Source organism: Trachemys scripta, chromosome 3 (assembly GCF_013100865.1).
Source record: "Trachemys scripta elegans isolate TJP31775 chromosome 3, CAS_Tse_1.0, whole genome shotgun sequence".
In the NCBI taxonomy this organism is placed as follows: Eukaryota; Metazoa; Chordata; order Testudines; family Emydidae; genus Trachemys; species Trachemys scripta.
Genome location: NC_048300.1, coordinates 77,589,111 through 77,611,415, shown reverse-complemented (window position 1 = coordinate 77,611,415; position 22,305 = coordinate 77,589,111). Strand labels below are relative to the sequence as shown.

Genomic DNA, 22,305 nt, shown 5'->3' with positions numbered 1-22,305 from the left:
TCCAAACTGTATTTAGATTGAGCCATATATTTTGGCATTCTGTTCCTTCATTCAAGGATCCCCAGTTACCTCAAAACTAAAGATTGAGGCAGCATGGGTTGATGGAATGAACAAAGGTTTGGCAGTCAAAGGTCTGAACTCTAATGTTAGTTGTTGCTGCTAGTTCTTTCTCTGGCCTGCAGCTAGTCACTTCACTACTTTGCTTTAGCTTCCCTGTGTGTGAAATGTGTAATGATAAGTTGGTTGTGCAAACAATTTTGAATATATACACCTCTACCCCAATATAACGCTGTCCTCGGGAGCCAAAAAATCTTACCGCGTTATAGATGAAACCGTGTTATATCGAACTTGGTTTCATCCGCCAGAGCATGCAGCGCCCTCCCAACCCCACCCCTCAGCGCGGCTTTACAGCATTATATCTGAATTCGTGTTATATCGGGTTGTGTTATATCAGGGTAGAGGTGTATATACACACATACATATAAGTGCTGAGTATATTTTTATTGATATACTGCTTGCAAAAAGTCTGGGATTTTACTCTAAAAATGGGATTGAAACTCACTTGACAGGAGACAGAAAACGAAAATAAGATGATACTGTGTAACTGTACATAGGAGCCCTATTTTTAAATACCACCAAATCTTGCTTATTCTGATAGACTCATAGACTTTAAGGTCAGAACGAACCATCATGATCATGACCTCTTGCACATTGCAGGCCACAGAAGCTCGCTCACCCACCCACTCCTGTAATAGATCCCTAAACTCTGGCTGAGTTATTGAAGTCCTCAAATCATGATTTAAAGACTTCAAGTTACAGAGAATCCACCATTTACACATGTCACTTGCTGGTTTAAACCCATGTTGCAGAGGAAGGCTTCTCTGCAAACCAAACAAGTCTCTCTCCACCTGAAAATTTAATTCCACTTCTCATCAAAGATTTGAGTAGACCACTGTAGTGAGGTCTGCTATTAATATTTTATAGGACAGTTCTTTTACTAGGATAGTATGGTGTATAACATGAAGTAAAGCTGGACTTACTTTAATATGTGAGAATATTTTATGAATCTGTGCTTTGCATTTTTTCTAAAATTAGGTTTGTTTGCTTAGTTATTACCTCATATCATTTGGTAATCTGCAGTGGGTCTTATCGTTTGTTTGAATGATCAAATCTGTTGTGAAGTACTGCTGTTAGCTGGTTCATGGGAAAATGTAGTAAATGTCTACTTGAAGATCAAGCTATGAATGCAGCATTATATGATCATTTTATTTATTAAATGTCTTGTTTTTCCTTCCCGTTAGGTGATAGCATTTTAGGAGCAGGTTCTTACACTGGAGTTCCCATTTTTTTCACCAGAAAAAGTGGGCTTGTGGCCATCTTTTCTAGGGAAAATGTGTCTGTGCTTCCTGAAGACCTTGAGGATTCCCTGTCATCTTCTGTAACTGGACCAAACAATGAGGTAATATTTAGTATGAAAATTCAAAACCTCGTAACGCAAAAAGAAAGTGTGCCTAGAGTTCACTCACCTTCACAATTTCATTCACAGAAAATTTTAACTTTTGTGTAGATCTAACTGAAAACAAATTTTCAAAACCCAAAACAGTTTTTACAATATTTTGAAATTCCCAGTCAAATTGATATTTGTCAGCCAGCTCTACTCATTTGAATAATGTGCTACTTTAATTCTACTTTTTTATCAAGTTACCAACTCTTTTTAGACTGGAAAAAAGTTTTTTCACATGTCCATATTTAACTTTTATACAATATACATTTACTTAAAATCTCAGATGAGTTACCTTGTCAAGAACATTTTTCTAAAGTAGAATCTTTTGCCCAAAATTTTTTAGAGAGGGATGGAAAGCTGGGCTTTTAGTATGGGGCTGACCAGTTCTTTAGTTAGCTAATAATTAAGAATGAATTGGTCATTATCCCATTTGTCTTACCCTCTAGGATCAGTTGCTGTAGTAGTACCTCATAATGGAGGGAATCTCATGACCATTACTTTGGCTAGATCAATCTGTACAGCTTCTGAACTGTGATCCTGTTACCTTTGCCCCCAGTCTCTTTTGTTGTTGTTGTGATCAGCAAGAACATCCCACAGGAATAAAAACTTTAGATTTGGCCTGTCTATTATAATCCTAAACCACTGTTATTTTAGAAAGATTACTTTCCTTCCATAATGAGGTTTGTATTTGCCTATGTGTCCTTCGGTCTGAATTTTTACTTTACATTTCAGGGTTCTGCATTTGATGCTACCAGTAGAATGGAGATTATAGCACAAGAGGATAAAACTAAATTACTGAAAGCTGCTTTTCTGCAGTACTGCAGGTATGAGGAGTCACTATGTTGATTTACTAGAGAGGGCAAGTTTGTTTTTAATTAAGGGATTCTCTTGATAAAAATAAAATTCATGCTGATTAATTAAAAATCACCATGGACTCATATTTAATATATTCCTTTTCTAGAAAAGTGTGTGCACACCTTGGACACTGTTGAGTAAATTGTTATTGACAATTTTTTTTTTGACTAGCTATTTTATTTTCCCTGAAATGCTTTTCGTTTTGGTTGAATTTGTCTGGATTTTCAACACACACATCCCACAGCCCCAAAATAACCCAACACAAACAAACAAAAAAACCCCACAAAAAATTGGTAAAAATGTTGTTTGGTTTTCAAAAACATTTTTCAGTTTTTAGTTTTTTGTGGTTAAAAAAATCACATGAGATTTTGTAAAAAGAACCAATTTTTTAAAAAAATTATCGCATGAAATAATTGGCATTTTTGGACCACCTAGGCAGTGATCCATGTTAGAAATGAGCAGACTTGTATAGTCATTTTTACAGCTATAACCTGCCAGAGCTGGTATTAATGATCTGATTGACACAAAGTAAAGCTATTTTAAGCTTAAAATTTTGTTTGTCCTCTCAGTAACTGGCATTGATGAAGAAAGTTAGGGAAGAATGGAAAAATCCTGACTATTTTATTTACATTTAAATGGACAATTTTCAGTATTACTTTAGAAGATATTTTTTACATAGTGCCATGAATGTGCATGATGCTTCTCAAAACATAGTCATTGCCCTGATAAATGTGTGATCTAAATTGACAAAAACAAGCGGAGGAGATAAACACTGGAAAGGGTGGAGTGACCCAAGGGTGAAAACAGTAAGTTTGTTTGCTTAGTGATTTGTGCAGATGTCTTCAGGGCTGCAGACTTACATTTTTTATATTAGAATAGAAAGAATATAGTAATCTATAATCTATAAAACTAAGCCTCCTAGAATAATTGAGGTTGGAGAAAGGACTTTGAAGAGAGGATGGAGGCATGGAATAGAGAGTCAGAAAGAGGGTTCCAGGCATAAGGGGCTGCATGAGAAAGACAGAGATTTGTGTGGGAGAAGTGCATGAAGGGGACTGTCAGGCGAAGTAGAGAGATAAGAAATTGAGTTGTGGAGATCCTTAAATACAAGGAGGAGGACATGAATTAGTCCGGGAAGAGAGAAATCATTGAGCTCAATTCTTGGTGTAGAAAGTTGCAACCATGGAGGTTAATGGGGGAATTGATTTGTGACAGCAGGTTGAGCAAGGGTATTAGTAAGAGAACATGAAACAGTGAGGCTCACCAACATGGAAGCTGAAACTGAAGGTTAATGGTGTGGAACTAGGAAGAGAGTCAAGAGTTAGGTGGAGAGAAAGGAGAAGAGTGAGAGAGCAAGCTGGAATGATGAATGACAGCAGTGGCAAGAAGGGATGGGTGGATAGTTAGGTGTGTACTTCAGAAAGGAAGGGGAAAGTGAGGAATTGTTGGAACTGGCAGGAGAGCAACAAACACAGCTGCCACCTGGGCAGCTGGGAGGAGAAATCACCATCAGAGGATGGTGCCAGGGTCGGAGAGAGAGCCAGTGCTAGAGTGGGAAATAAATTGTAGAATGAGACATGGTTTTGCAGGATAATGCAGGAAAAGGGAAGATGATTAAAGGATATGGGGGTATACAATAGATTACTGGGTTAGTAGTGTTTTTGGAGGAAGGAGAGTAGGAAGCAGCTGTAGAGAAACTGAAGGAAGGGGATAAGAGGAAGATGGCAGTTAAGAGACTGAAGATAAGAGGAGGTATGATTTGATGAGAGTTGGAAGGACAGGGTGAAGAGGTGAGGGTGCAAACTAGGAATGGTAAATGGAAGCTGTGATGAGCTAAACCGCGTGAAAGTGAGCCATTATTTGGAGAAAGATGTTATTGGATCAAATGGTACCAGATATGAGAAGGAATGGATAATCTGAGCCATGGTATGTGACAACTAAACAAATACTTTGCCTCAGTTTTTAATAAGGGTAATGAGGAATTTGGGAGTAGTGCAGGGTGGCTTATGGAAACAAGGATATGAAAGTAGAAATGACTACTTCTGACATGTAAGTCAAACTCAAACAGCTTAATGGGACCAAATCAGGGGCCCCAAATAATCTCCATCGAAGAATATTAAAGGAACTGGCACATGAAATTGCAAGCCCAGTGGCAAGGATTTTTAATGAATCCTTAAACTTGGCGGTTGTACCCTATGACTGGAGAATTGCTAATATAGTACCTATGTTAGGGTTTCCTCCCCACTTTAAACTTTAGGGTACAGATGTGGGGACCCTCATGAAAGACCCCCTAAGTTTATTTCTACCAGCTTAGGTTAAAAACTTCCCCAAGGCACAAATTTCTTCCTTACCCTTAGTATCGCTGCCACCACCAAGTGATTTAAACAAACATTAAGGGAGGGCCACTTGGATCCCTACCTCCCACAAAATATCCTCCCAAGCCTCTACACCCCCTTTCCTGGGGAGGCTTGAGAATAATATTCTAACCAATAGCACAGATCAAACCCCCTGGGTCTTTAGGACACCGAAAAACAATCAGGTTCTTAAAAGAAATTTATTTTAAAAAAATGAAAGAATCACCTCTGTAAAATCAGGATGGAAGATAACTTTACAGGGTAACAAAAAGATTTTAAACACAGAGGATTTCCCCTCTAGGCAAAACAGGGGGAAAAGGTGATCTGGGAAACTGCAGGTCTGTTAGTCATACCTCAGTTGTATGCAAGATCTTGGAACAAATGTTGAAAGAGAAAGTAGTTAATGATATGGAGGTAAACGGTATTTGGGATAAAATACAACATGGTTTTACAAAAGTTGAATTTTGCCAGACCAACCTGATCTCTTTCTTTGAGAAGATAACTGATTTTTTTAGACAAAAGAAATGCAGTAGATCCAATCTATCTGGATATCAGTAAGACGTCTGATACAGTTCCATATGGGAAATTATTAAATTGGAGAAGATGAGATAAATGTGAGAATTGAAAGGTGGACAAGAAACTGATTAAGGGGGAGACTACAACGGGTCATATTGAAAGGTGAACTGTTAGTCTGGAGGGAGTTTACTAGTGGAATTTCTCAGGGATCGATCTTGGGACCAGTCTTATTTAACATTTTTATTAATGACCTTGGCACAAAAAGTGGGATTGTGCTAATAAAATTTGCAGATGACACAAAGTTGGGAGGTATTGCCAACATGGAGGAGGACTGGAATATACAAGAAGATGAGGAGGACCTTGAAAACAAGAATAATAGAAATGGGATGAGATGTAATAGTGCAAAGTCATGCACGTAAGAGCTAACAAGAATTTTTGCTATAAGCTGGGGACGTATTAGTTGGAGGCAACAGAGGAGGAGAAAGACTTGGGTGTATTGTTTGATCACAGGATGACTATGAGCTGCCAATGGGATGCAGCCATGAAAATACTGTGTGAAATTCTGGTCTCCTATGTTTAAGAAAGATGAATTCGAACTGGAACAGGTGCAGAGAGAGGCTTCTAGGATAAGGGGAATGGAAACCCTACCTTATGAGAAGAGACTCAACGAGCTTGACTTGTTTAGCCTAACCAAATGAAGGCTGAGGGGAGATATGATTGTTCTCTATAAGTATATCAGAGGAGTAAATGCCAGGGAGAGAGAGGAGTTATTAAAGTTAAGTGGTGGTGTTGTCACAAGAACAAATGGATATAAACTGGGCATCAACAAGTTTAGGCTTGAAATTAGACAAAGGTATCTAACCATAAGAAGAGTGAAATTCTGGAATAGCCTTCTAACGGGAGCAGTGAGGGCAAAAAACCTAACTGGCTTCAAGCTTGCGCTTGATAAATGTATGGAGGAGATGGTATGATGAGATTGCCTACAACGTCATGTGGACCATCTGCAACTGCTACTAGGCCCCAATAGCAAGCCAAGAGGAACATTCGGCACATACATTTTTTTTAGTTAAAATATTGTGTCGACCGCTCCTGTTAGCTTGGCTACTGGAAAGGCATTCAGCATGCATAGCTAAACATCAGGGTTTTTTGGGTCAAAAGTGACTGCAAATTACTTACCCATCAATAAAATAGATAATACCCCTTTGAAATAGGTAATTATACTAAGATGCTTTTTAAAAACTCAGGTTAAAGGTGGTCAGTACAAACAGTGTTAGTGATTATAACCTACATATTTAATAAAAAGTATAGTAGAAAAAACTGCTGGTTGTGAGAATTTTTAACATTCTGGCCATTTTTGATTACACTTTGTTTTATGCAGCCTTTCTCTTTTATTTCAGAAAAGATGTAATCAGTGCACAGAGCATGGTTGTTGAGCTCTTTCCACCAAATGCAGACCTGGATTCTGATACTGAACTGGATAGAGCTGTAATTCAGATCAGTGTAGACTTAGTGGATGATTACCCTGCATCTGACCCACGATGGGCTGAATCTGTACCAGAGGGTAAGGCTTAATATTATTTGGGGTTTTATATGTGGGAAGTTGTGCACAGTATTCTGCTTAAAAAGTAAATCATAAGGTAAGCCCTATGCTCCATGAAGTGAAGGCAATTTTTGGGACTTGTGGATTGCTTAGTATTCAACAACTTGCATTGATTGCACCGCTTTGACCTTTCTTTCCTACCCTCACTCCCTCTTCCCAAACTAATCACCAACAGCCTCCCCACAATTTTTCCTATGCGCTCTCGAGTATACTTTCATGGGGGTAAAGAGCCTTTTGCCTTTGACCACTGTTTCTGCGTGGCAACCTCTACTCTAAATAGCTCCTTTTCACTCCTTTTAGTGCTGCTGTTTCTCTAGTAATGCTAAGAAGAGAGGAGAGTAGCAGTTGCTGCAGGGGGAAGTTACATGCAAAGGCTAAGTGACACTTTCTTACCTCCCCAACCCCCGCCGGAGGAATCTGGTGTAGGTGAAGCACTGAAGCAAGCCACCTTCTGATCACGTGTCCTGAGTAACTACCCATGAGAAGAGACCTTCCTTTATATCTCCAGGCAGCAGTTGCCCAGAGCTGAGCATGGACTTGGCTGGAAGTTTTATATGTAGCATGTATGGCCAACTGATGCTTTTTTTTGCTATCATTTCTACCTGGCAATCTATAAGAAATTATGAAATATCAAATACTAAATCTTTAAAGATTCACAACATATTGAAAAATAGCCATTATGTTATGAATGCATTATCTGAACTGATTTCCTGTTAGTGCAAAAACTGGAGTTGATTAATCAATAAATACTTGAAAATAAAAATAAAATTCTGATAAGCCTACACATGATGGAAACTGCAGACGCAACTGTTCTTGTGAGTTTCACATCTTAGCAGTCTTCTGATAATAGAGTATGTAGAAGTTGTGAGAATTCTAAAGCAATAAAAAGGTACAGTGGAGCCCTACTGGGATATCAAACACACAGATATACCCAAAGAAGCTTCCACTCCACTCACTGGTTCCTTAAAGTCTTTGCTCCTTTGTATAAAAATTTTATCAGGATCCTCGGATTCAAATCCTGAGGGAAAGGAGTGAGCTTGGGCCAACCATATTTAAAACAGCAATATATGGCTACATCCGGGGGTGAAGAAGAGGGAGCAATTTCTTTTTGCTTTGCTAAGCCCATATGTGCATGGAGTGTAAAATCTGTGCAGTGATGGAGGTGTATTAGGTCTTTAATAAACCCTTTAATCAGGATTCAGATAGTTATCTTCATTTTGATGTTGTCTGTCTTCCATATTTATATATTTGTTTTATTTATATTACAAAAACTTAGTTTTAAGTTGTATTTTCAGTCTCTTAAGATCAAAACAAGGTGATCTGATTTAAAAAAAAAAAAAAAAAAAGTCCAGTCTTTGTGTATCAGTTTTTGTTAGTATCAAATAAGTTATTTTTCCCAAGGGTTTGCTTTTGTTCATTTTTTTGTAATAATTGAAGACAGAAAAGCTGCAAAATGTAAGAGATCTTAAATTCCAGCTTGCAATACCATGGACTTTTAAAAAAAGTGCTCTTAGTTAAAAATCTTGTCTTCACACACACACTCTTTTCAGAAGCAGCTGGTTTCAGCAATACATCCCTTATTCTCCTTCATCAGTTGGAGGATAAGACGAAAGCCCATTCTTTCTTCATTGACTTTCTTCATCAGGTAAGGTCCTAAAATTCTGCTGGCATGAACACTTATATTTTTTTATATTATATTAATCATTTTTTGCACATTGCTTAACATTTTTTTTTAATAAAAGGTTGGCTTATTTGAATGTCTGGGCAGTTTTCCAGTAAGAGGGATGCCAATGACAACTCGATTGTTGCTCTGTGAACATGCAGAAAAGTTAGCAGCAGCCATTGTTCTCAAGAACCACCACTCCAGACTGCCAGACTTGGTGAACACCGCTATATTGATTGCTTTAAACAAAAGGGAATGTGATATTCCACAAAGTCTTACCCCTGCAGATGTTTTCTTTAGAGAGGTAAGACAAGGAAGTTTCCTTGATTAATTGGAACCCTTTTCATGATGAATTGCTATGTTGTAAAAACTGAAATACATTAATGTGTAAAATAAGACTTTATTCTTCTAAAACAAATTTAACTTCCCAGAATTCTCCTGTTAAAACTTTATTGGTAGCATTTTCTCTCATTTTAAAACATAACTTTTTGCATGCATCTGCAACTAAAGTATGAATCCTGATTGACATCACATAGCTAGAGTAAAATTAATCTGATCTCCAACCAGTTCAGCTATAGGAAGGATGAAAAGACTGCCATGTTTTCCCTTCTCATCAGAGAATTGTATGCTAGGATTGCCATGTTACAGGAGAGCACTGAAGGACACTAATGCCATCTAGGTAGGTCTCTTTCTCATAAAGCTAGCAAAACATGTCCTCATCTCTTCATTCCCTTCCTGGAATGAGTCGTAACCACTCAGTGCCTTTCACTATAATATATTGTCCTCTCTGATGCAGTATGTCTAATCCAATCAATCAATTACATTTTTAAGGCAAACATTCCAGTTGTACTACATTCCAGTTGTCTAGTTTACATTAATTTCCTCTATTTCATCTTAACAATGTGCAATAAAATGTTTAGATTTAGTTTTAGATTAATTATGTACAGAGTATTAATAACTAGTGACTGATTTCTCCCTAGGAGAGGTGAGAACTGGTGTTAGCTGTGGAGAAAATAAATAAGTAATAGGAATTGTGATACCTGATTGAAACAGTTGTCCGTGTAGTCCATTACCCTTTTCCTGACAGTAGTCAGTACCACATGTTTCAGAAGAAGGCACAAGGAGCCCCATAATGGACAATCATGGAAAAACCTGCACATATGGGGAGTTTCTTCCTAACCCAATTGGCTTGTGTCCAGAAGCGAGAGGGCTTATAACCCTTAAAAAAACAACAACAACAAAATCAACTAAAATAACTGGATGTTTTCAATATCCATATAAATGTTTAATACTTTTTTGTATTCCAGTAGGCTGTTTAATCAAGATCCTGTTAATACTTCAATATTTTCATAGATAGTAATCATTTGGCTGTCACACATCACCTGATAATGGGTAGGCTTGTGTTCAGTGCAAATATTTTTGTATGTTTTACAGGTATCCCAGATAGATACAATCTTTGAATGCTTATTAGATCATGAGGAGCAAATCTTGAAGGATACACCAATTGAATCCATTGAGTGGGCCCAGATAGTTGTTGACGTGAATAACATCATAAAGGTATCAAATTACATTGATTAAGCGAAACACTCCAGAAAAAAACCAAGACCAGAATTTAGCAAGTTGAGTCCAACCCTACTTTTCTGAGTATTAGTAAGCAAGGGAAAGTTGTCGAGAATGCAGTATTGTTTCATAAAGAACAGGAAAGAGAAATAAAGAAAACATAAGAATTATTTCTGAATATAGAATTATAGAAATGTAGGACTGGAAGGGACCTTGAGAAATCATCAAGTCCAACCCACTGCTCTGAGGCAGGATCAAGTAAACCTAGACCATTGCTGATAGGTGTTTGTGCAACCTGTTTTTAAAACCCCCAATGATGGGGATTCCACAAACTCCCTTGGATGTCTATTCCAGAACTTAACTACCCTTACAGTTGGAAAGTTTTTGCTAATATCTAACCTAAATCTCCCTTGTTGCAGATTAAGCCCATTACTTCTTGGCCTACCTTCAGTGAACATGGAGAACAATTGATCTGTCATTTATAACGGCCCTTAACATACACCTCTACCCTGATATAACGCTGTCCTCGGGAGCCAAAAAATCTTACCGCATTATAGGTGAAACCGCTTTATATCGAACTTGCTTTGATCCGCCGGAGTGCACAGTCCCGCCCCCTCCCCTCCCCCGGAGCGCTGCTTTACCGCGTTGTATCCGAATTTATGTTATATCGGGCCGTGTTATATCGGGGTAGAGGTGTATTTGAAGACTGTTAACATTTCTTCATAGGTCAGGTTTTCTAAACCTTTTATCATTTTTGTTGCTCTCCTCTGGGCTCTCCTAAATTTGTCCACATCTTCCCTGAAGAGTGGTGCCCAGAACTGGCCACAGTACTCCAGCTGAGGCCAGTGCTGAGCACCACAAGGGCTGGATAGAGCAGGACAATTACCTTCTGTGTCCTATATACAACACTCTGTCAATATACCTCAAATTAGATTAGCCTTTTTTGCAACTACATTACATTGTTGACTCATACTGAATTTGTGATCTGCTATTAACCCCCAGATCCTTTTCAGCAGTGCTATCCTCCTTACCAGTTAGTATCCATTTTGTAATTTTGCATTTGATTTTTCTTTCCTAAGTGAAGTAATTGTATGTCAGTTTTCCCACCTGATTAATAAGAAAAAGGACCTTGCAATGTTGAAAACAAATTCAATAAAGAAGGCACATCTGGATAGGAAACTGCAAGAAATACTTTGACTTCGCAAATCTAATTTTATTTTTGTCCTTTATGGCTATTTTAGGCTATTTAAATATCAAATGCCATGTGCAAGAATATCAAGATACTAATAAAGAATGTGTAATGTAGGATTTTATTATATGGATATTACTAATAGAATCATGTAAACTTCTGGACCTGCTCAGTCTGTAGTAGAAATTAATAAGTTGCAAGAGTTAAGAAAACAAAACAAAACCCAGTGCCATATATGGAACCCTTTTCAACAAGGCTTTTACTTCAGCCAGCCCAAATATTGGAAGGGCAGAGTGGAGAGAGAGGGTGAAAAATACAGAAAACAGTAATTTGCATTTCTTGGCTGAACAAAAACCATGGAATATATGTATTAGTTGTTTAATAATAAATGAGTACTACTAATATTAAAAGAAGTGAAATTGGTAGAGTTAGATGGTTTCAGGTATAGTACAGGAATTATTTGTGGTGCTGGATTCAGTCATGGGAAATCCTTGACTACTGCTCAGTACAGTAACATGGGTAGTTCTCATAGACAAGTTGGCCAAATAGAAGAACTACCCATTAATTAATATGAAAGTGCACAAAACAAGTTTTACGAAGGATCCGTTAGGTGCCTCGTCTTCCTTGCAGTATCCAAGCACAGTGTAAAAAAGGAAATACGTAGGGAAATTCACGAACGGGAAAAATAAAACTCATCAGTTGCTTGTCACACTCCGTATACATTCAGTACTAGTCTATACAAATATAGTAGTATCTCTCTCTTGACAAGAGGGACAAAACACTGAATATGACCTTGTTAATGGCACAAAAGGGAAAATATCCAAAACAACTTAATCCACATTTAATCCATCCAGCAGTGCCAACACAAGGCATGCCTCATTCTGACTACGTTACATGAAGTTAATGTCCATCATCTGATTAATTATGATTTTTCGTCTCCACTCCTAGAAGTGTCATACTAGATAAAAGCTTACTGAACTTTCTAGGCTGGCATGGATATAGTCCAGAAATATAGAATCACATTCCAAGATATTGTCAGAACAGAGTAACACAACTGTAGTGAACTATATGTGATTTTGGGTATGAGAATATTACCTTGAGAGCCAATTTCTCTCAGAATTCTGGCAGAAACCAAGTGTTTAGGCAGCTCAAGTCCCAGAAAATCAGAGGCACTGACCCCAGAAATGTGTCAAATCGCCCACTTTTGCCTTCTTTCTCCCTGTTAAGTCCCAGGAGTCTAATCTTGGATTTGTTCTCTTTGTTATGATGGTCCTGATGATCTGATTCAGTCTCAGTTCCCTTTTGTTCCACTACATCTGTCCTGCCCAATTACTAGAGCTCAAACATTTTTCCTGATTTGTTCCCCTCCCCCCCAGTTTGCCCATTTGACAGAGCTTTGTGTAAAGGTGTACCTCTGTATTGGTCAGTTTCACTTCTTCCTGGTCTCATGAACAAGAACATATCATCACACACTCAAGCACTGTTCTGGAAGAGCTTATAATGCACATATTTCTTCAGGCATTTTAAGAGTCTGCTTAACAGTAACAGCAAATCATAAAGTGTTGCTGTTTCAGTATATGGGGCTTGGAAAGTCTCCTTTCCCAAACTACTGCAGGGTGGCAGAAAGGAAAGTAATGAAAAGCAAGGTCATGTTGGTTTTAACTACCCCTCTTTACCTTACAATGGATCCGGAAGAAAGGTGGAAGGAGATGCACTTAGTCTCACGATCACCACCAGATCTTTTAATGGGTCTGAAGGAGTTTGGAAGCCTCCATAGACCTCAAGGTGGCAAGACGAACCCCTTCACAGAGCTGGGAAGCACTGAAATTAGTGTAAAATAGTAATGGGGGGGGCTCCATTTCCTGGTGGAACCCTTAATAGTCTCTGGAAACCAGCATGGAAGTGGGAGCCTTGTGGGGGATTGCCACCTTTGCTTCTCATCCCTTTAGCAGGAAGGAGATGATGAAGTGATTGCCATGAACTGCAGCAGAGCACAGGAGCAGGGAGAAAGACCAGTATTAGACAGGGGGTGGATAGTTGGCCACATCCTCTGATCTCAGAAGGCAGCTGAAGTACTGGGGTGGGATTGAGGGTACATGGTGACTTTCCTTCTTGAACTACTCTTCATGGGAACCTTAAAAGTAGCAGGATGGCTAGCAGCCTGGGGGAGACTATTGATAACATATGTGCATAGTAGAGAACTTACAGCTCCTGGGCATGTACACTAATGCTCTTGCTAGGCCTCTGCATACTCTCCTGCTGTTTGTGAGTTGCATGCATCAGTAGAGGGTGAAAAAATATTGACACAGGAAAAACATGATTGAAAGAGAAAATGTGGCAAGTTTGGGAAATTGACCAGATTTTAAGGTGTCCATTTAATGTTGTGCAGGATATGCTACAAGCTGCCAGCCAGTATCGCCAGTCTAGAGCCTCTTTATATAAAACAGGAGAGCTCCCGGAAAGAGAACCTGAATATGTTCCATGGACAGGTGAGAATAGTGAAAATGTTAAGCAAATTAATATCGGTTTTAAAACATTAACAAATACTCTTCATGTGTTTCAGAACATTTGACCGTATCCTCTGAAGTCTTTGTGTTAGCTCGAACTGTGAATATTAAACTGGACAGTGCTGTTATGCGCTATTCTAAGCTTGTATGTAGATATCCATATAGATAGTAGAACCTAATGGTTTAGTTTGTTGATGAATGGTCGGTTTCTCCATTACTGATGATATTCCTTTAAGCTTGTTGCACTGGACACTGAGAATCTGGCTACAAAACAAAGGTGCCAAAAGTTGGGAGGCAGGACTAATTTTTGTTTTTAGGGTGTCCTGATTCCAGCTGACAAGATCATGATTTTTTTGTGTAACTTTCAAATGAAGCATAAAATATTAATCTTGCTCTGTTTAACACAGGCAGATAGTGTTCAGGGCTCCCTGTCAAGAGTAAAAAAACTGATAGTTGCCCACTTTGCTGCTTTGTTGAGTATTTGTGCTTTGCTACTTGAGGATGCAATGCTGTGAAAACTTGTCAGAACAAGTTTTGTTTTGTAATGTAAACATTTTAAAGTTTTTCTTCCAGCTTTTGTCCATGTGGACCCCTCTTATGGTATGCGTGTGCTTCATGTAACCAAAATCAAAATCTTCCGAACAGCAGGATGCGTTGGCGTTGTCTGTCCTGCATGTCATGGTGACCCCATGTCCAAAGGCATATATAGATCAGATTGGCTTTGATCACCTCTGTTCCCAGTTCCCATCCCTGGCAGGAAGACTTATCTCTGTGGTGTCTGCTGCACTCTGCCTCATAGTGCCTTTTCTTCTAAACTGATAATTAAGGTAGCTAGTCTAGTTAGTTTTTGAGGTGATATTTTTATCCTGTTGGCAGTCCATTAAGTGTTCTGTTATTTTAGTATATTAATTTTTTTTCTTCTGACTACTATGAACTGAGATCTCTCCCTGCTTAATGGCTAAGACCAACCATCTGGCTTCGAGCCATGCCCATCACATAATGGACTCAGTCTGCTAACTGGTTGGGCATGGTAGGTAACTCTTGGTTGGCCCACAGCCATGTCCTGGATCATTGCTCTGTATGCAGGTCCTTCTCCATCAGAACCACTTCTCCGTAGATAGTTAGTTAAAATTCTACCTGTTGAAGCAGTCCACAAGATTCTGAAAATGCTTCACAAACTCCAAAAAGGGATGCTCTTCCCAGGGATACCCATTCTTCAGCACCCCTTGGAGTGTGGATACTCCCATTACCTGTATCAAGGAAAGGGCATCAATCCTTTCAGCTCCTCTCGACACTCCAAACCGATTTCAGCACTGGCTGCACGCTTGGTGCCAAAGCCCTGTATCACTTACACCACATCAAGGCAGGGCAGATCTGAGCTACTTTCTAAGGATGGCTCAATGTGGCAGCCCTCCTTCCCAGAGAGAACAAAAAAAAACAAAACAAAGTCATGGGTTTTCTGACTCTTGTTAACTGACCCGAAAAGTCTAATCAGTTCAGACTGCCTAGCATGAGCAGATTCTTTGCTCCACCCAGCTCCAAGCAAAATCAGGTCCACTCCCAACACCAAAACTCATTACTGGCAATGACTCCTTGTCACCAAGAACCTTGGTACCAGACCCAATACTGATACAAAAATCTTCAACAGTACCAGCAGATAGTTCAACTACAGACGTTGAGCCACCAGCACCAGCTTGGTTACCAGTGCTACCAGCACTGATTTTCCCAGTATCAAAAAAAATCAAGCCTTCAACACCAATATTCTCCATCTCATTAGAGAGGGGTCATAACCACCTGTAGGACAAATATACTCTTCTTTCTTGATAACATCAAGGAAGGACCCTTCTCCAGATGTTCAGATCTCCTCCCTCAACCTGTTCCTTGGCAAACATCACCTTTGAGCCTCAGCACCTACCCAGCTCTATCCATTTGGCTTACCACCCTGGCTTTGTTGGGCATTCTGGCACTGCTCTAGGATCTACTCACACTCTTCCTGCAAATGACCTAGATCACCTTCCCCAGTTTCCCTTACTAGGTCAGTCAGCAAAGCAGGTCTCCAGAGGGAACAAGGGGGGGAAGCAATGTGAGGAGGAGGAGGAGGAAGACGAGATGAAAATACTCGTTTTAATGTGATGAATGTTGTTACTATTAAAGTTCTATGCTATGGGAGAGGACATAACATTTATTCTCCTCCTCGCTCTTGCAACCTCTGCTGCTCTAATCTCAAAGTCACTTGTTAGTTTGATTCTGTTCTCATGTATATTTGCTGCGTCTCCAGTAGAAGTGTTTACTTGGCACAGGTTAAAATCTCTGGAAACCACTGAAGACTTGTTTGTCAGGGAACCCATCAGTGCAGCTGAATTAGCAGTGGCATGAATAGTAACTCTGGGAAATAATTTGCAGGTTAAGGCCTCTGCGTGTTGGGAGTGCGCTATGTTGATGCATGCAGAACCTTGTGACAAACAGTTTGGTAGACTAAAACTTGATAACCACTGTCCTGTAGTAGTTAGAGCTGTTTGCAGTGCCTCATAACAAGGATCTCAGAATATTTTCTGATCTTTATACTTTTTTAAATTAAATTGTTAAAATAAAACAGATCCAAAAAAATCCCAATATAAACTTTTCATTTTGTTATTGATTGGATTGAAAGAAATCTTTTTTCCTACTGCTCATCAAATCTCTTGTAATCAGTTACAATTTTAGTATGTGTCAGTGTCAGCATGTCAGTCTATATTTATGGTATGTAAATTGGTTGATTACTTAAGCAAAATTGCTTTAGTTGTACTTGTTTTTTATTGTACGTATGGCATAAGAAGTTAGGGGCTCAGAGTTAACCTGTGGATAAAATGGGAAGGATAGAATTAATGCTTAGTATTAATAATATAAAAGAAAAATGGGAATATTTAAAGAAATAGCTAATTTCATTGCAACTTTTTTCTGGGTCACTGACAAATTCAGATTTGAAATTTGCAATGTGATATGTGCATTCTATACTGAGTGTTTCAGGTGTTCTTTATATTTTTTTTCTCCATATTTTCTGTTTCCCCAGTGGTATTTGAGTCACACCAACAGCGGTGTACGTAGCCATCATAGCTCTAAATAAGACATTTCCAGCTCCCAGGCCCTCTTCCGCTCAAACAGGTTCCTAGCTACTTGTCACAGAAGCTTATGCACCTCCTGTTCCATCTGCTCTGGCCTTCCAGTACATTCCTGCTTTATTGACGAGAACTGAGGGGCAAAAGGTTCCTCATTCACTTTCCTTCTGGATCTGGGGATGGACTCCCCCTGCTATTTGTTGACCTTTGGATAGTTCTCAAGAGGCGTTAGTTGGATCCTGTTGTATTCCCCTAGCTCTATGGAAATGTCCCAAGAAAAAGCTCCCTCCCTAGCTCATGTGTGTACACTACTTCCCTACTGCTTAGTTCTGTCTAGGGATCACAGAGAGGGGAGGAACATCTTTTCTGCCACTGCTTTCTTATTTACTTTTGCTCCTGTGGGATCTTTACATTGTGTATAATTTTAAAAAAATTTAATATAGAACTTCAGAAATTATACCATTTATACCAATGAAAAATAGCAAAAAAGCAGCAGCCAGCTGAACTAAGACAGCAGCAGCTCCACTTTTGTTTTGTTCCCTTTAAACACCCTCTGGGGAATTGTGTACATGTGGGTTCCCGGAGCACTGTACCAGTGTGATAACTTCTCATGCTTTTCCAGTGCACATGCAGGCACTGACAGAAGCACAAAGTAAACACTGAAAATGTGAGAAACACTACAATCTTTTAGATATCTTTTGCATATGGTGGTGTATCTGTCTCTTTAATGCCTATAATTGTGCTCCCTTCATACTATCATAATATATAAAGTCACAAGCTAATTATAGAATCTAATTTTTTTAATGTTGACTATTTTTTTTGTCTTTCCAAGCATCTAGTGGTCCAGCTGGCATACGAACAGCAATAATACGTCAGCATGCAATTATTCTGAAAGTTGTTTATCCTCAAGTGGACAGTAACCTCCGTAGCATTGTGGCTGAACAGTTGGTGGCACTGCTAGATTGCTTTCTAGATGGCTTTGTTTCTCAGCTTAAATCTGTGGACCGGCCTGCTGATCAAGAGAGATACAATAATCTAGAAATGGAATATATTCAGAAAAGATCGGAACTTTTGTCTCCTCTTCGTAAGTGATGATCTCTTTTCTTTAGTGTAAGGATTAACCATTCATCTAGGAAACAATGCATGGAATGTTTGGATCCAAGCAAATACAGAAAGTAAAAAATAAAATTAATGTTCCATATCTAGAGTAAAATGACATTTCTATGCAGTGTATTAGTTGTTGGTTTGTTTGTACTATTTAATGGGGAATTTAGCTATAGAAATAGATTGACGAAAATGGAATTCTTATTGTAGGGATCCTAAATCAAACCTATGTAGCAGACAGAAGTCTCCTACCTGAATTGTAAAATCAGTGCATTCTTTGCAATTACTTATTGCATAGCCTGATGCCAGGAACTTAATATGACTTGACAGTGTTGGATGAAAATAGCTTTAAAATATATTTCTAAGTAAGTCTACTTTGTTGCTACTTAGCCATAGATCTGTTTGAATATTTATCAAGTGGTACATTCATCTAACAGCATAAATATTAATTGTATAATGTTGATTATATATGATTTTAATAATCCTAGCTTAACTTGTCATTGATGTAGCCAAAATATTTTGGGTTTAATAATGTAATCTTGGAAACAGTGCTCACTTATAATAGGTAGCACAATATTTGGTAAGTTTATGAACCTGATGTTTTTTAGGCTTAAAATGAATTAAATTAATAGAACAGTTGAATATTAAATCCATGAGCTTTTAATATTATAATTAGGGAAGTCTTTGTTAAGTAAAGAAATTGCATGTGTTAGTCTTTTTATACTAACATACATATATTCTGTTAGCGTGTAAATATATACAAGCTCTGTAGCATTGTATTCAGTTTAAAGCTTTAATTTCCTTAGCAGCACACTGATATCAGGCCCTTGAATCTCATTTCTCTTGACTTTACTTGAATCAAAATAGAAGTGACCAATAACATATTGTGTATATAAATCTAGTAATCCTTATAATTGATTTCTACATTGACAAAATGTCTTTGTCTTGTTACTTTCTCACTTTTGGTGATGCCTGATTATGAACTGTAAATATTTATGAAACCAAAGAATTTCAAAGGTGCAAATGGGAGTGGTGTGCTTACTTTCAGAGGTAGCTGGGTGCCTAACAGGCCTGTGTGGCTCTGAAAATCTCCCTGGATTTATTGTGCTACTTACTGTATATATTATACGTGTATGCATGTTTACATAAGCACGCACATCAGTTGTGGTTTGAAAGCACAAATGAATGCATACTTGATATACAACTATTTTTCTATTGCAGGGATTTTGAATTATTTTTATTATTGTGATCCAAGACAGCATGCATCCTCTTACAGACAAAGAGTGTGTTTGATTGACTTGTTTCTCTTTTGGGTTCCCTAGTTTCCCTAGGACAGTATCAGTTGGCAGCTGCTTTAGCAGAGAAGTATTGTGACTTTGATATCTTGGTACAAATGTGTGAGCAGACTGATAATCAGGCCAGACTACAACGTTATATGACGCAGTTTGCAGATCAGGTAACTTTTTTCTCACTCGTTTAGACATTGTTCTGCAGTAAGATCGGATATAAATCATTGCCAACAAAATACTGATGGTAATTTTAGGCTTTCAAAATCCAGTTAATAGACTTTGCTATCTTAGGTCATTTTTATATTTAAAAAATTCTTTTCCTACTCTTTTGATTCTCCATTCTAAGTGGTACAAAAGTAAAATGAATCTTGCTGAACAAAAAGATTTGTATCTAGAAATGGGATTTTAACTTGTTTAGTGGGTGATATCCCTCTTCTGATATTCTGTTAGCTTCAGGATATGAATTTAAACTGGCGATTCAGTAGTCAGTTTAGTTACTACTAACAATTTTTAACTTTTTTTTTCTATCTTCTTTAGTCATTTTCTTCTGAGTCATTTTGGCAATAAAGTAAAATGTTTTAAATTGTTTGACTCACCTGTACTACATAACATATGTTCAATCCTAATCTATTTCTAAGTCTTGCAAGTACATGAACAAGGTAAAGTGACTTGTAGTGTTCTGGAGTCTTCTGTCTTTGCAAGTGTGTGTGAGACTTCCACAATCATGCATCTGATTTAAAGCCTTATAAAAAGATGATTCTTTATGGTGGTTTTATATATCACACTGAAAAGATATAAACAAAAGAATCCTTTTGTTTTTATTATAACTGTTGAGTTAGAAATAATTTGGTCAAAATATAGTAAAACTCTGTGTGTGGTAATCATAAGCAGTGTGTACACAGTTTGTTGAAATTTGAGAATTAAAAGATCACAGTCTTGAATGCATTTTATGGACAGTGATTCTGCATGTGAGAATAATTCATAACAAGGGGCAAAATTCTCCACTCAGATCCCTATGGCAGACTTCCAAACCAATATTCTACTTTCCCTGCCTACTCAGATTGCTTTTTGATGGCAATGAACTTTCCAAGAGTAAAGAGCAAAGATGTAATCTGTAACAACTGAAGTTCATACTAACGATGTTCCTTTTGAGACCAAAATATTGAGTTGCTTATAGATTAAAATATGTAGAGAATGGTGTAGGTCCTCTTCCATAGACACTTATATTTTTGATCAAAACACTAGCTTTTTCACTAGCATTTTGTTAAACACTTTTCCCTCTGGTTTTGTTGAGCAGGTAAATCCATGTTCTAACCACGTGTGGTCTGTATAGCATTTGTGTTGAAACTAAATTGGACACAAAACCTGACATCAGTTTTTAACATGTGTTCATCTCCTGTAATCTTTAGAATTTTTCAGATTTCCTGTTTCGTTGGTACTTAGAAAAAGGAAAGCGAGGAAAGCTGTTATCTCAGCCTATTGCTCAGCATGGACAGCTGGCCAGTTTCTTGCAAGCTCATGAGCATCTCAGTTGGTTACATGAAATCAATAGTCAAGATCTGGAAAAGGTAGGATTTCTTCATATAAAATTAACTGAAACGTTTGTTTTAAAACTAACAATTCGTTGAATACACATACAAGTGTAAGGGTGTACTAGTCACGACTCTTTGATGTCACTGACTAATATTTTGGATCAAGAAAGCTTTTATTATAACAACACCCTTCCCACCTTCAATTAAAGTAAAAGCGTTCACAATGAATATTTCCTAACACCTTCAATAAGTCTTCCAGCAAAATCAGGGAAACCCAAAGTTGACATTCTTGATGCTTTAAAACAGGGGTCCCCAACGCGGTGCCCGCGGGTGCACCCGCGTATTGGCCGGCGGACAAGCATCTGCTGAAATGCCGCCGAGACCTTGCTGCTTGTTGGCAGCATTTCGGTGGATGCTCGTCCGCCGCCACGGTCCTCCGTGGCTCGTCATCTTGCACCCGCCAGACGAGAGAGGTTGGGGACCACTGCTTTAAAACGTGGTAAATCTGTTGTGTGTGTTTTGTTTTTGTTTTTAAATCATCCTTTCCAACTTTTTTTATATATCGTAAAGTAGCAGTGGGAGTTAAATTACTTTGTTTTTCTCTGGGTAAAACGTTAACATAAGACGTTAAGATTTTTTGGAAAATACAACTGATGTCCTATTCACATGGACTGAAACTTTTCTTTTCAAAGTAAAGCATAGTGAATAGAGGAGCAAGGAACCCAGAAAAGAACTGAAAGTGTCAGACTAATTTCTGAATTAATATATTTTCATACCAGAATTTTTCCACTCCCATGTCTGACATACCAGATGTATAGGCAAGGATTCACTTGTTACCTCAGAACTGTACATAAATTTCAGTTTCTAGCTAAGTAAACATTCTTGAAGTAACAAGTGAATCACTCTGCATGTCAAACTTCCCCTTTAAGCTCATTCTGATCTGGTATTTGTGCTTATTTGAATAAAGTCAGTGCTTTAGTGTGTAAAGTAGCAATTCATCTGCTTACTTGATCCTTTAATCATGTGACAATTTTTCTTGACTAACAATGAAACACACATTTAAATTGTTGGACATTGGTTTAGGAATAAAGATCTGTCTTATCTCTGTGGGCTGAAACGGGGTAGGTATAATTGTTGGATGCCAGGTAATTCTATTTTAGAAATTACTAAAAAATATTTAGAGAAACAAGAAAAATGGTAGGCCAGCTCTTACTAATTATTTATCTTTCTGCCAACTCAGCCCACTGTTTAGTCAGAGGTTTTATTTACATACCTTAGGGGAACACTGTGATCAAGACCAAGCAAAATAATCATAACTATTCACCCTGGCTATTTTATTATTAAAGAAAGCATTAAACTAAACAACACAAATGATTGACCACAAATAATAATCTTCCGTTTGTAATCGCTTCTGTATGTCTCTCTGTGGAGAGCTTTTAACAGCGATTACGCCCTTGAGAGTGAACCACCGCTGGGGGGCGCTTTTCTCTTGATAAGTTGAGAAGAAATTTGTGAACTCAGTTTTAGTATCTTAGAT

The 22,305-nt window shown here is 38.1% G+C and overlaps 1 protein-coding gene and 1 long non-coding RNA gene across 3 annotated transcripts in view; one reads left to right on the top strand and one right to left on the bottom strand.

Annotated features, from left to right (window-relative positions):
• LOC117874723 overlaps positions 1–22,305 on the bottom strand; it is a 57,992-nt gene that overhangs the window by 13,960 nt on the left and 21,727 nt on the right. Inside the window, exons 1-2 of one of the 2 annotated variants that reach the window (XR_004645059.1) lie at positions 14,886–15,396; positions 9,533–9,711 (exon numbers count right to left, since the gene is read on the bottom strand). This is a non-coding gene — a long non-coding RNA (uncharacterized LOC117874723). Of the gene's footprint in view, positions 1–9,532; positions 9,712–14,885; positions 15,397–22,305 lie in introns of those variants that run through there. The other variant, XR_004645058.1, reaches the window with a different exon arrangement.
• Positions 1–22,305, top strand: part of NUP133 (nucleoporin 133) — a 58,645-nt gene that overhangs the window by 20,262 nt on the left and 16,078 nt on the right. Inside the window, exons 11-20 of the mRNA XM_034765125.1 lie at positions 1,302–1,459; positions 2,237–2,328; positions 6,627–6,790; positions 8,380–8,474; positions 8,572–8,796; positions 9,927–10,049; positions 13,631–13,730; positions 17,676–17,927; positions 19,270–19,403; positions 20,646–20,804. Coding sequence (XP_034621016.1) covers positions 1,302–1,459; positions 2,237–2,328; positions 6,627–6,790; positions 8,380–8,474; positions 8,572–8,796; positions 9,927–10,049; positions 13,631–13,730; positions 17,676–17,927; positions 19,270–19,403; positions 20,646–20,804 — 1,502 coding nt within the window. The remainder of the gene's footprint in view (positions 1–1,301; positions 1,460–2,236; positions 2,329–6,626; positions 6,791–8,379; positions 8,475–8,571; positions 8,797–9,926; positions 10,050–13,630; positions 13,731–17,675; positions 17,928–19,269; positions 19,404–20,645; positions 20,805–22,305) is intronic.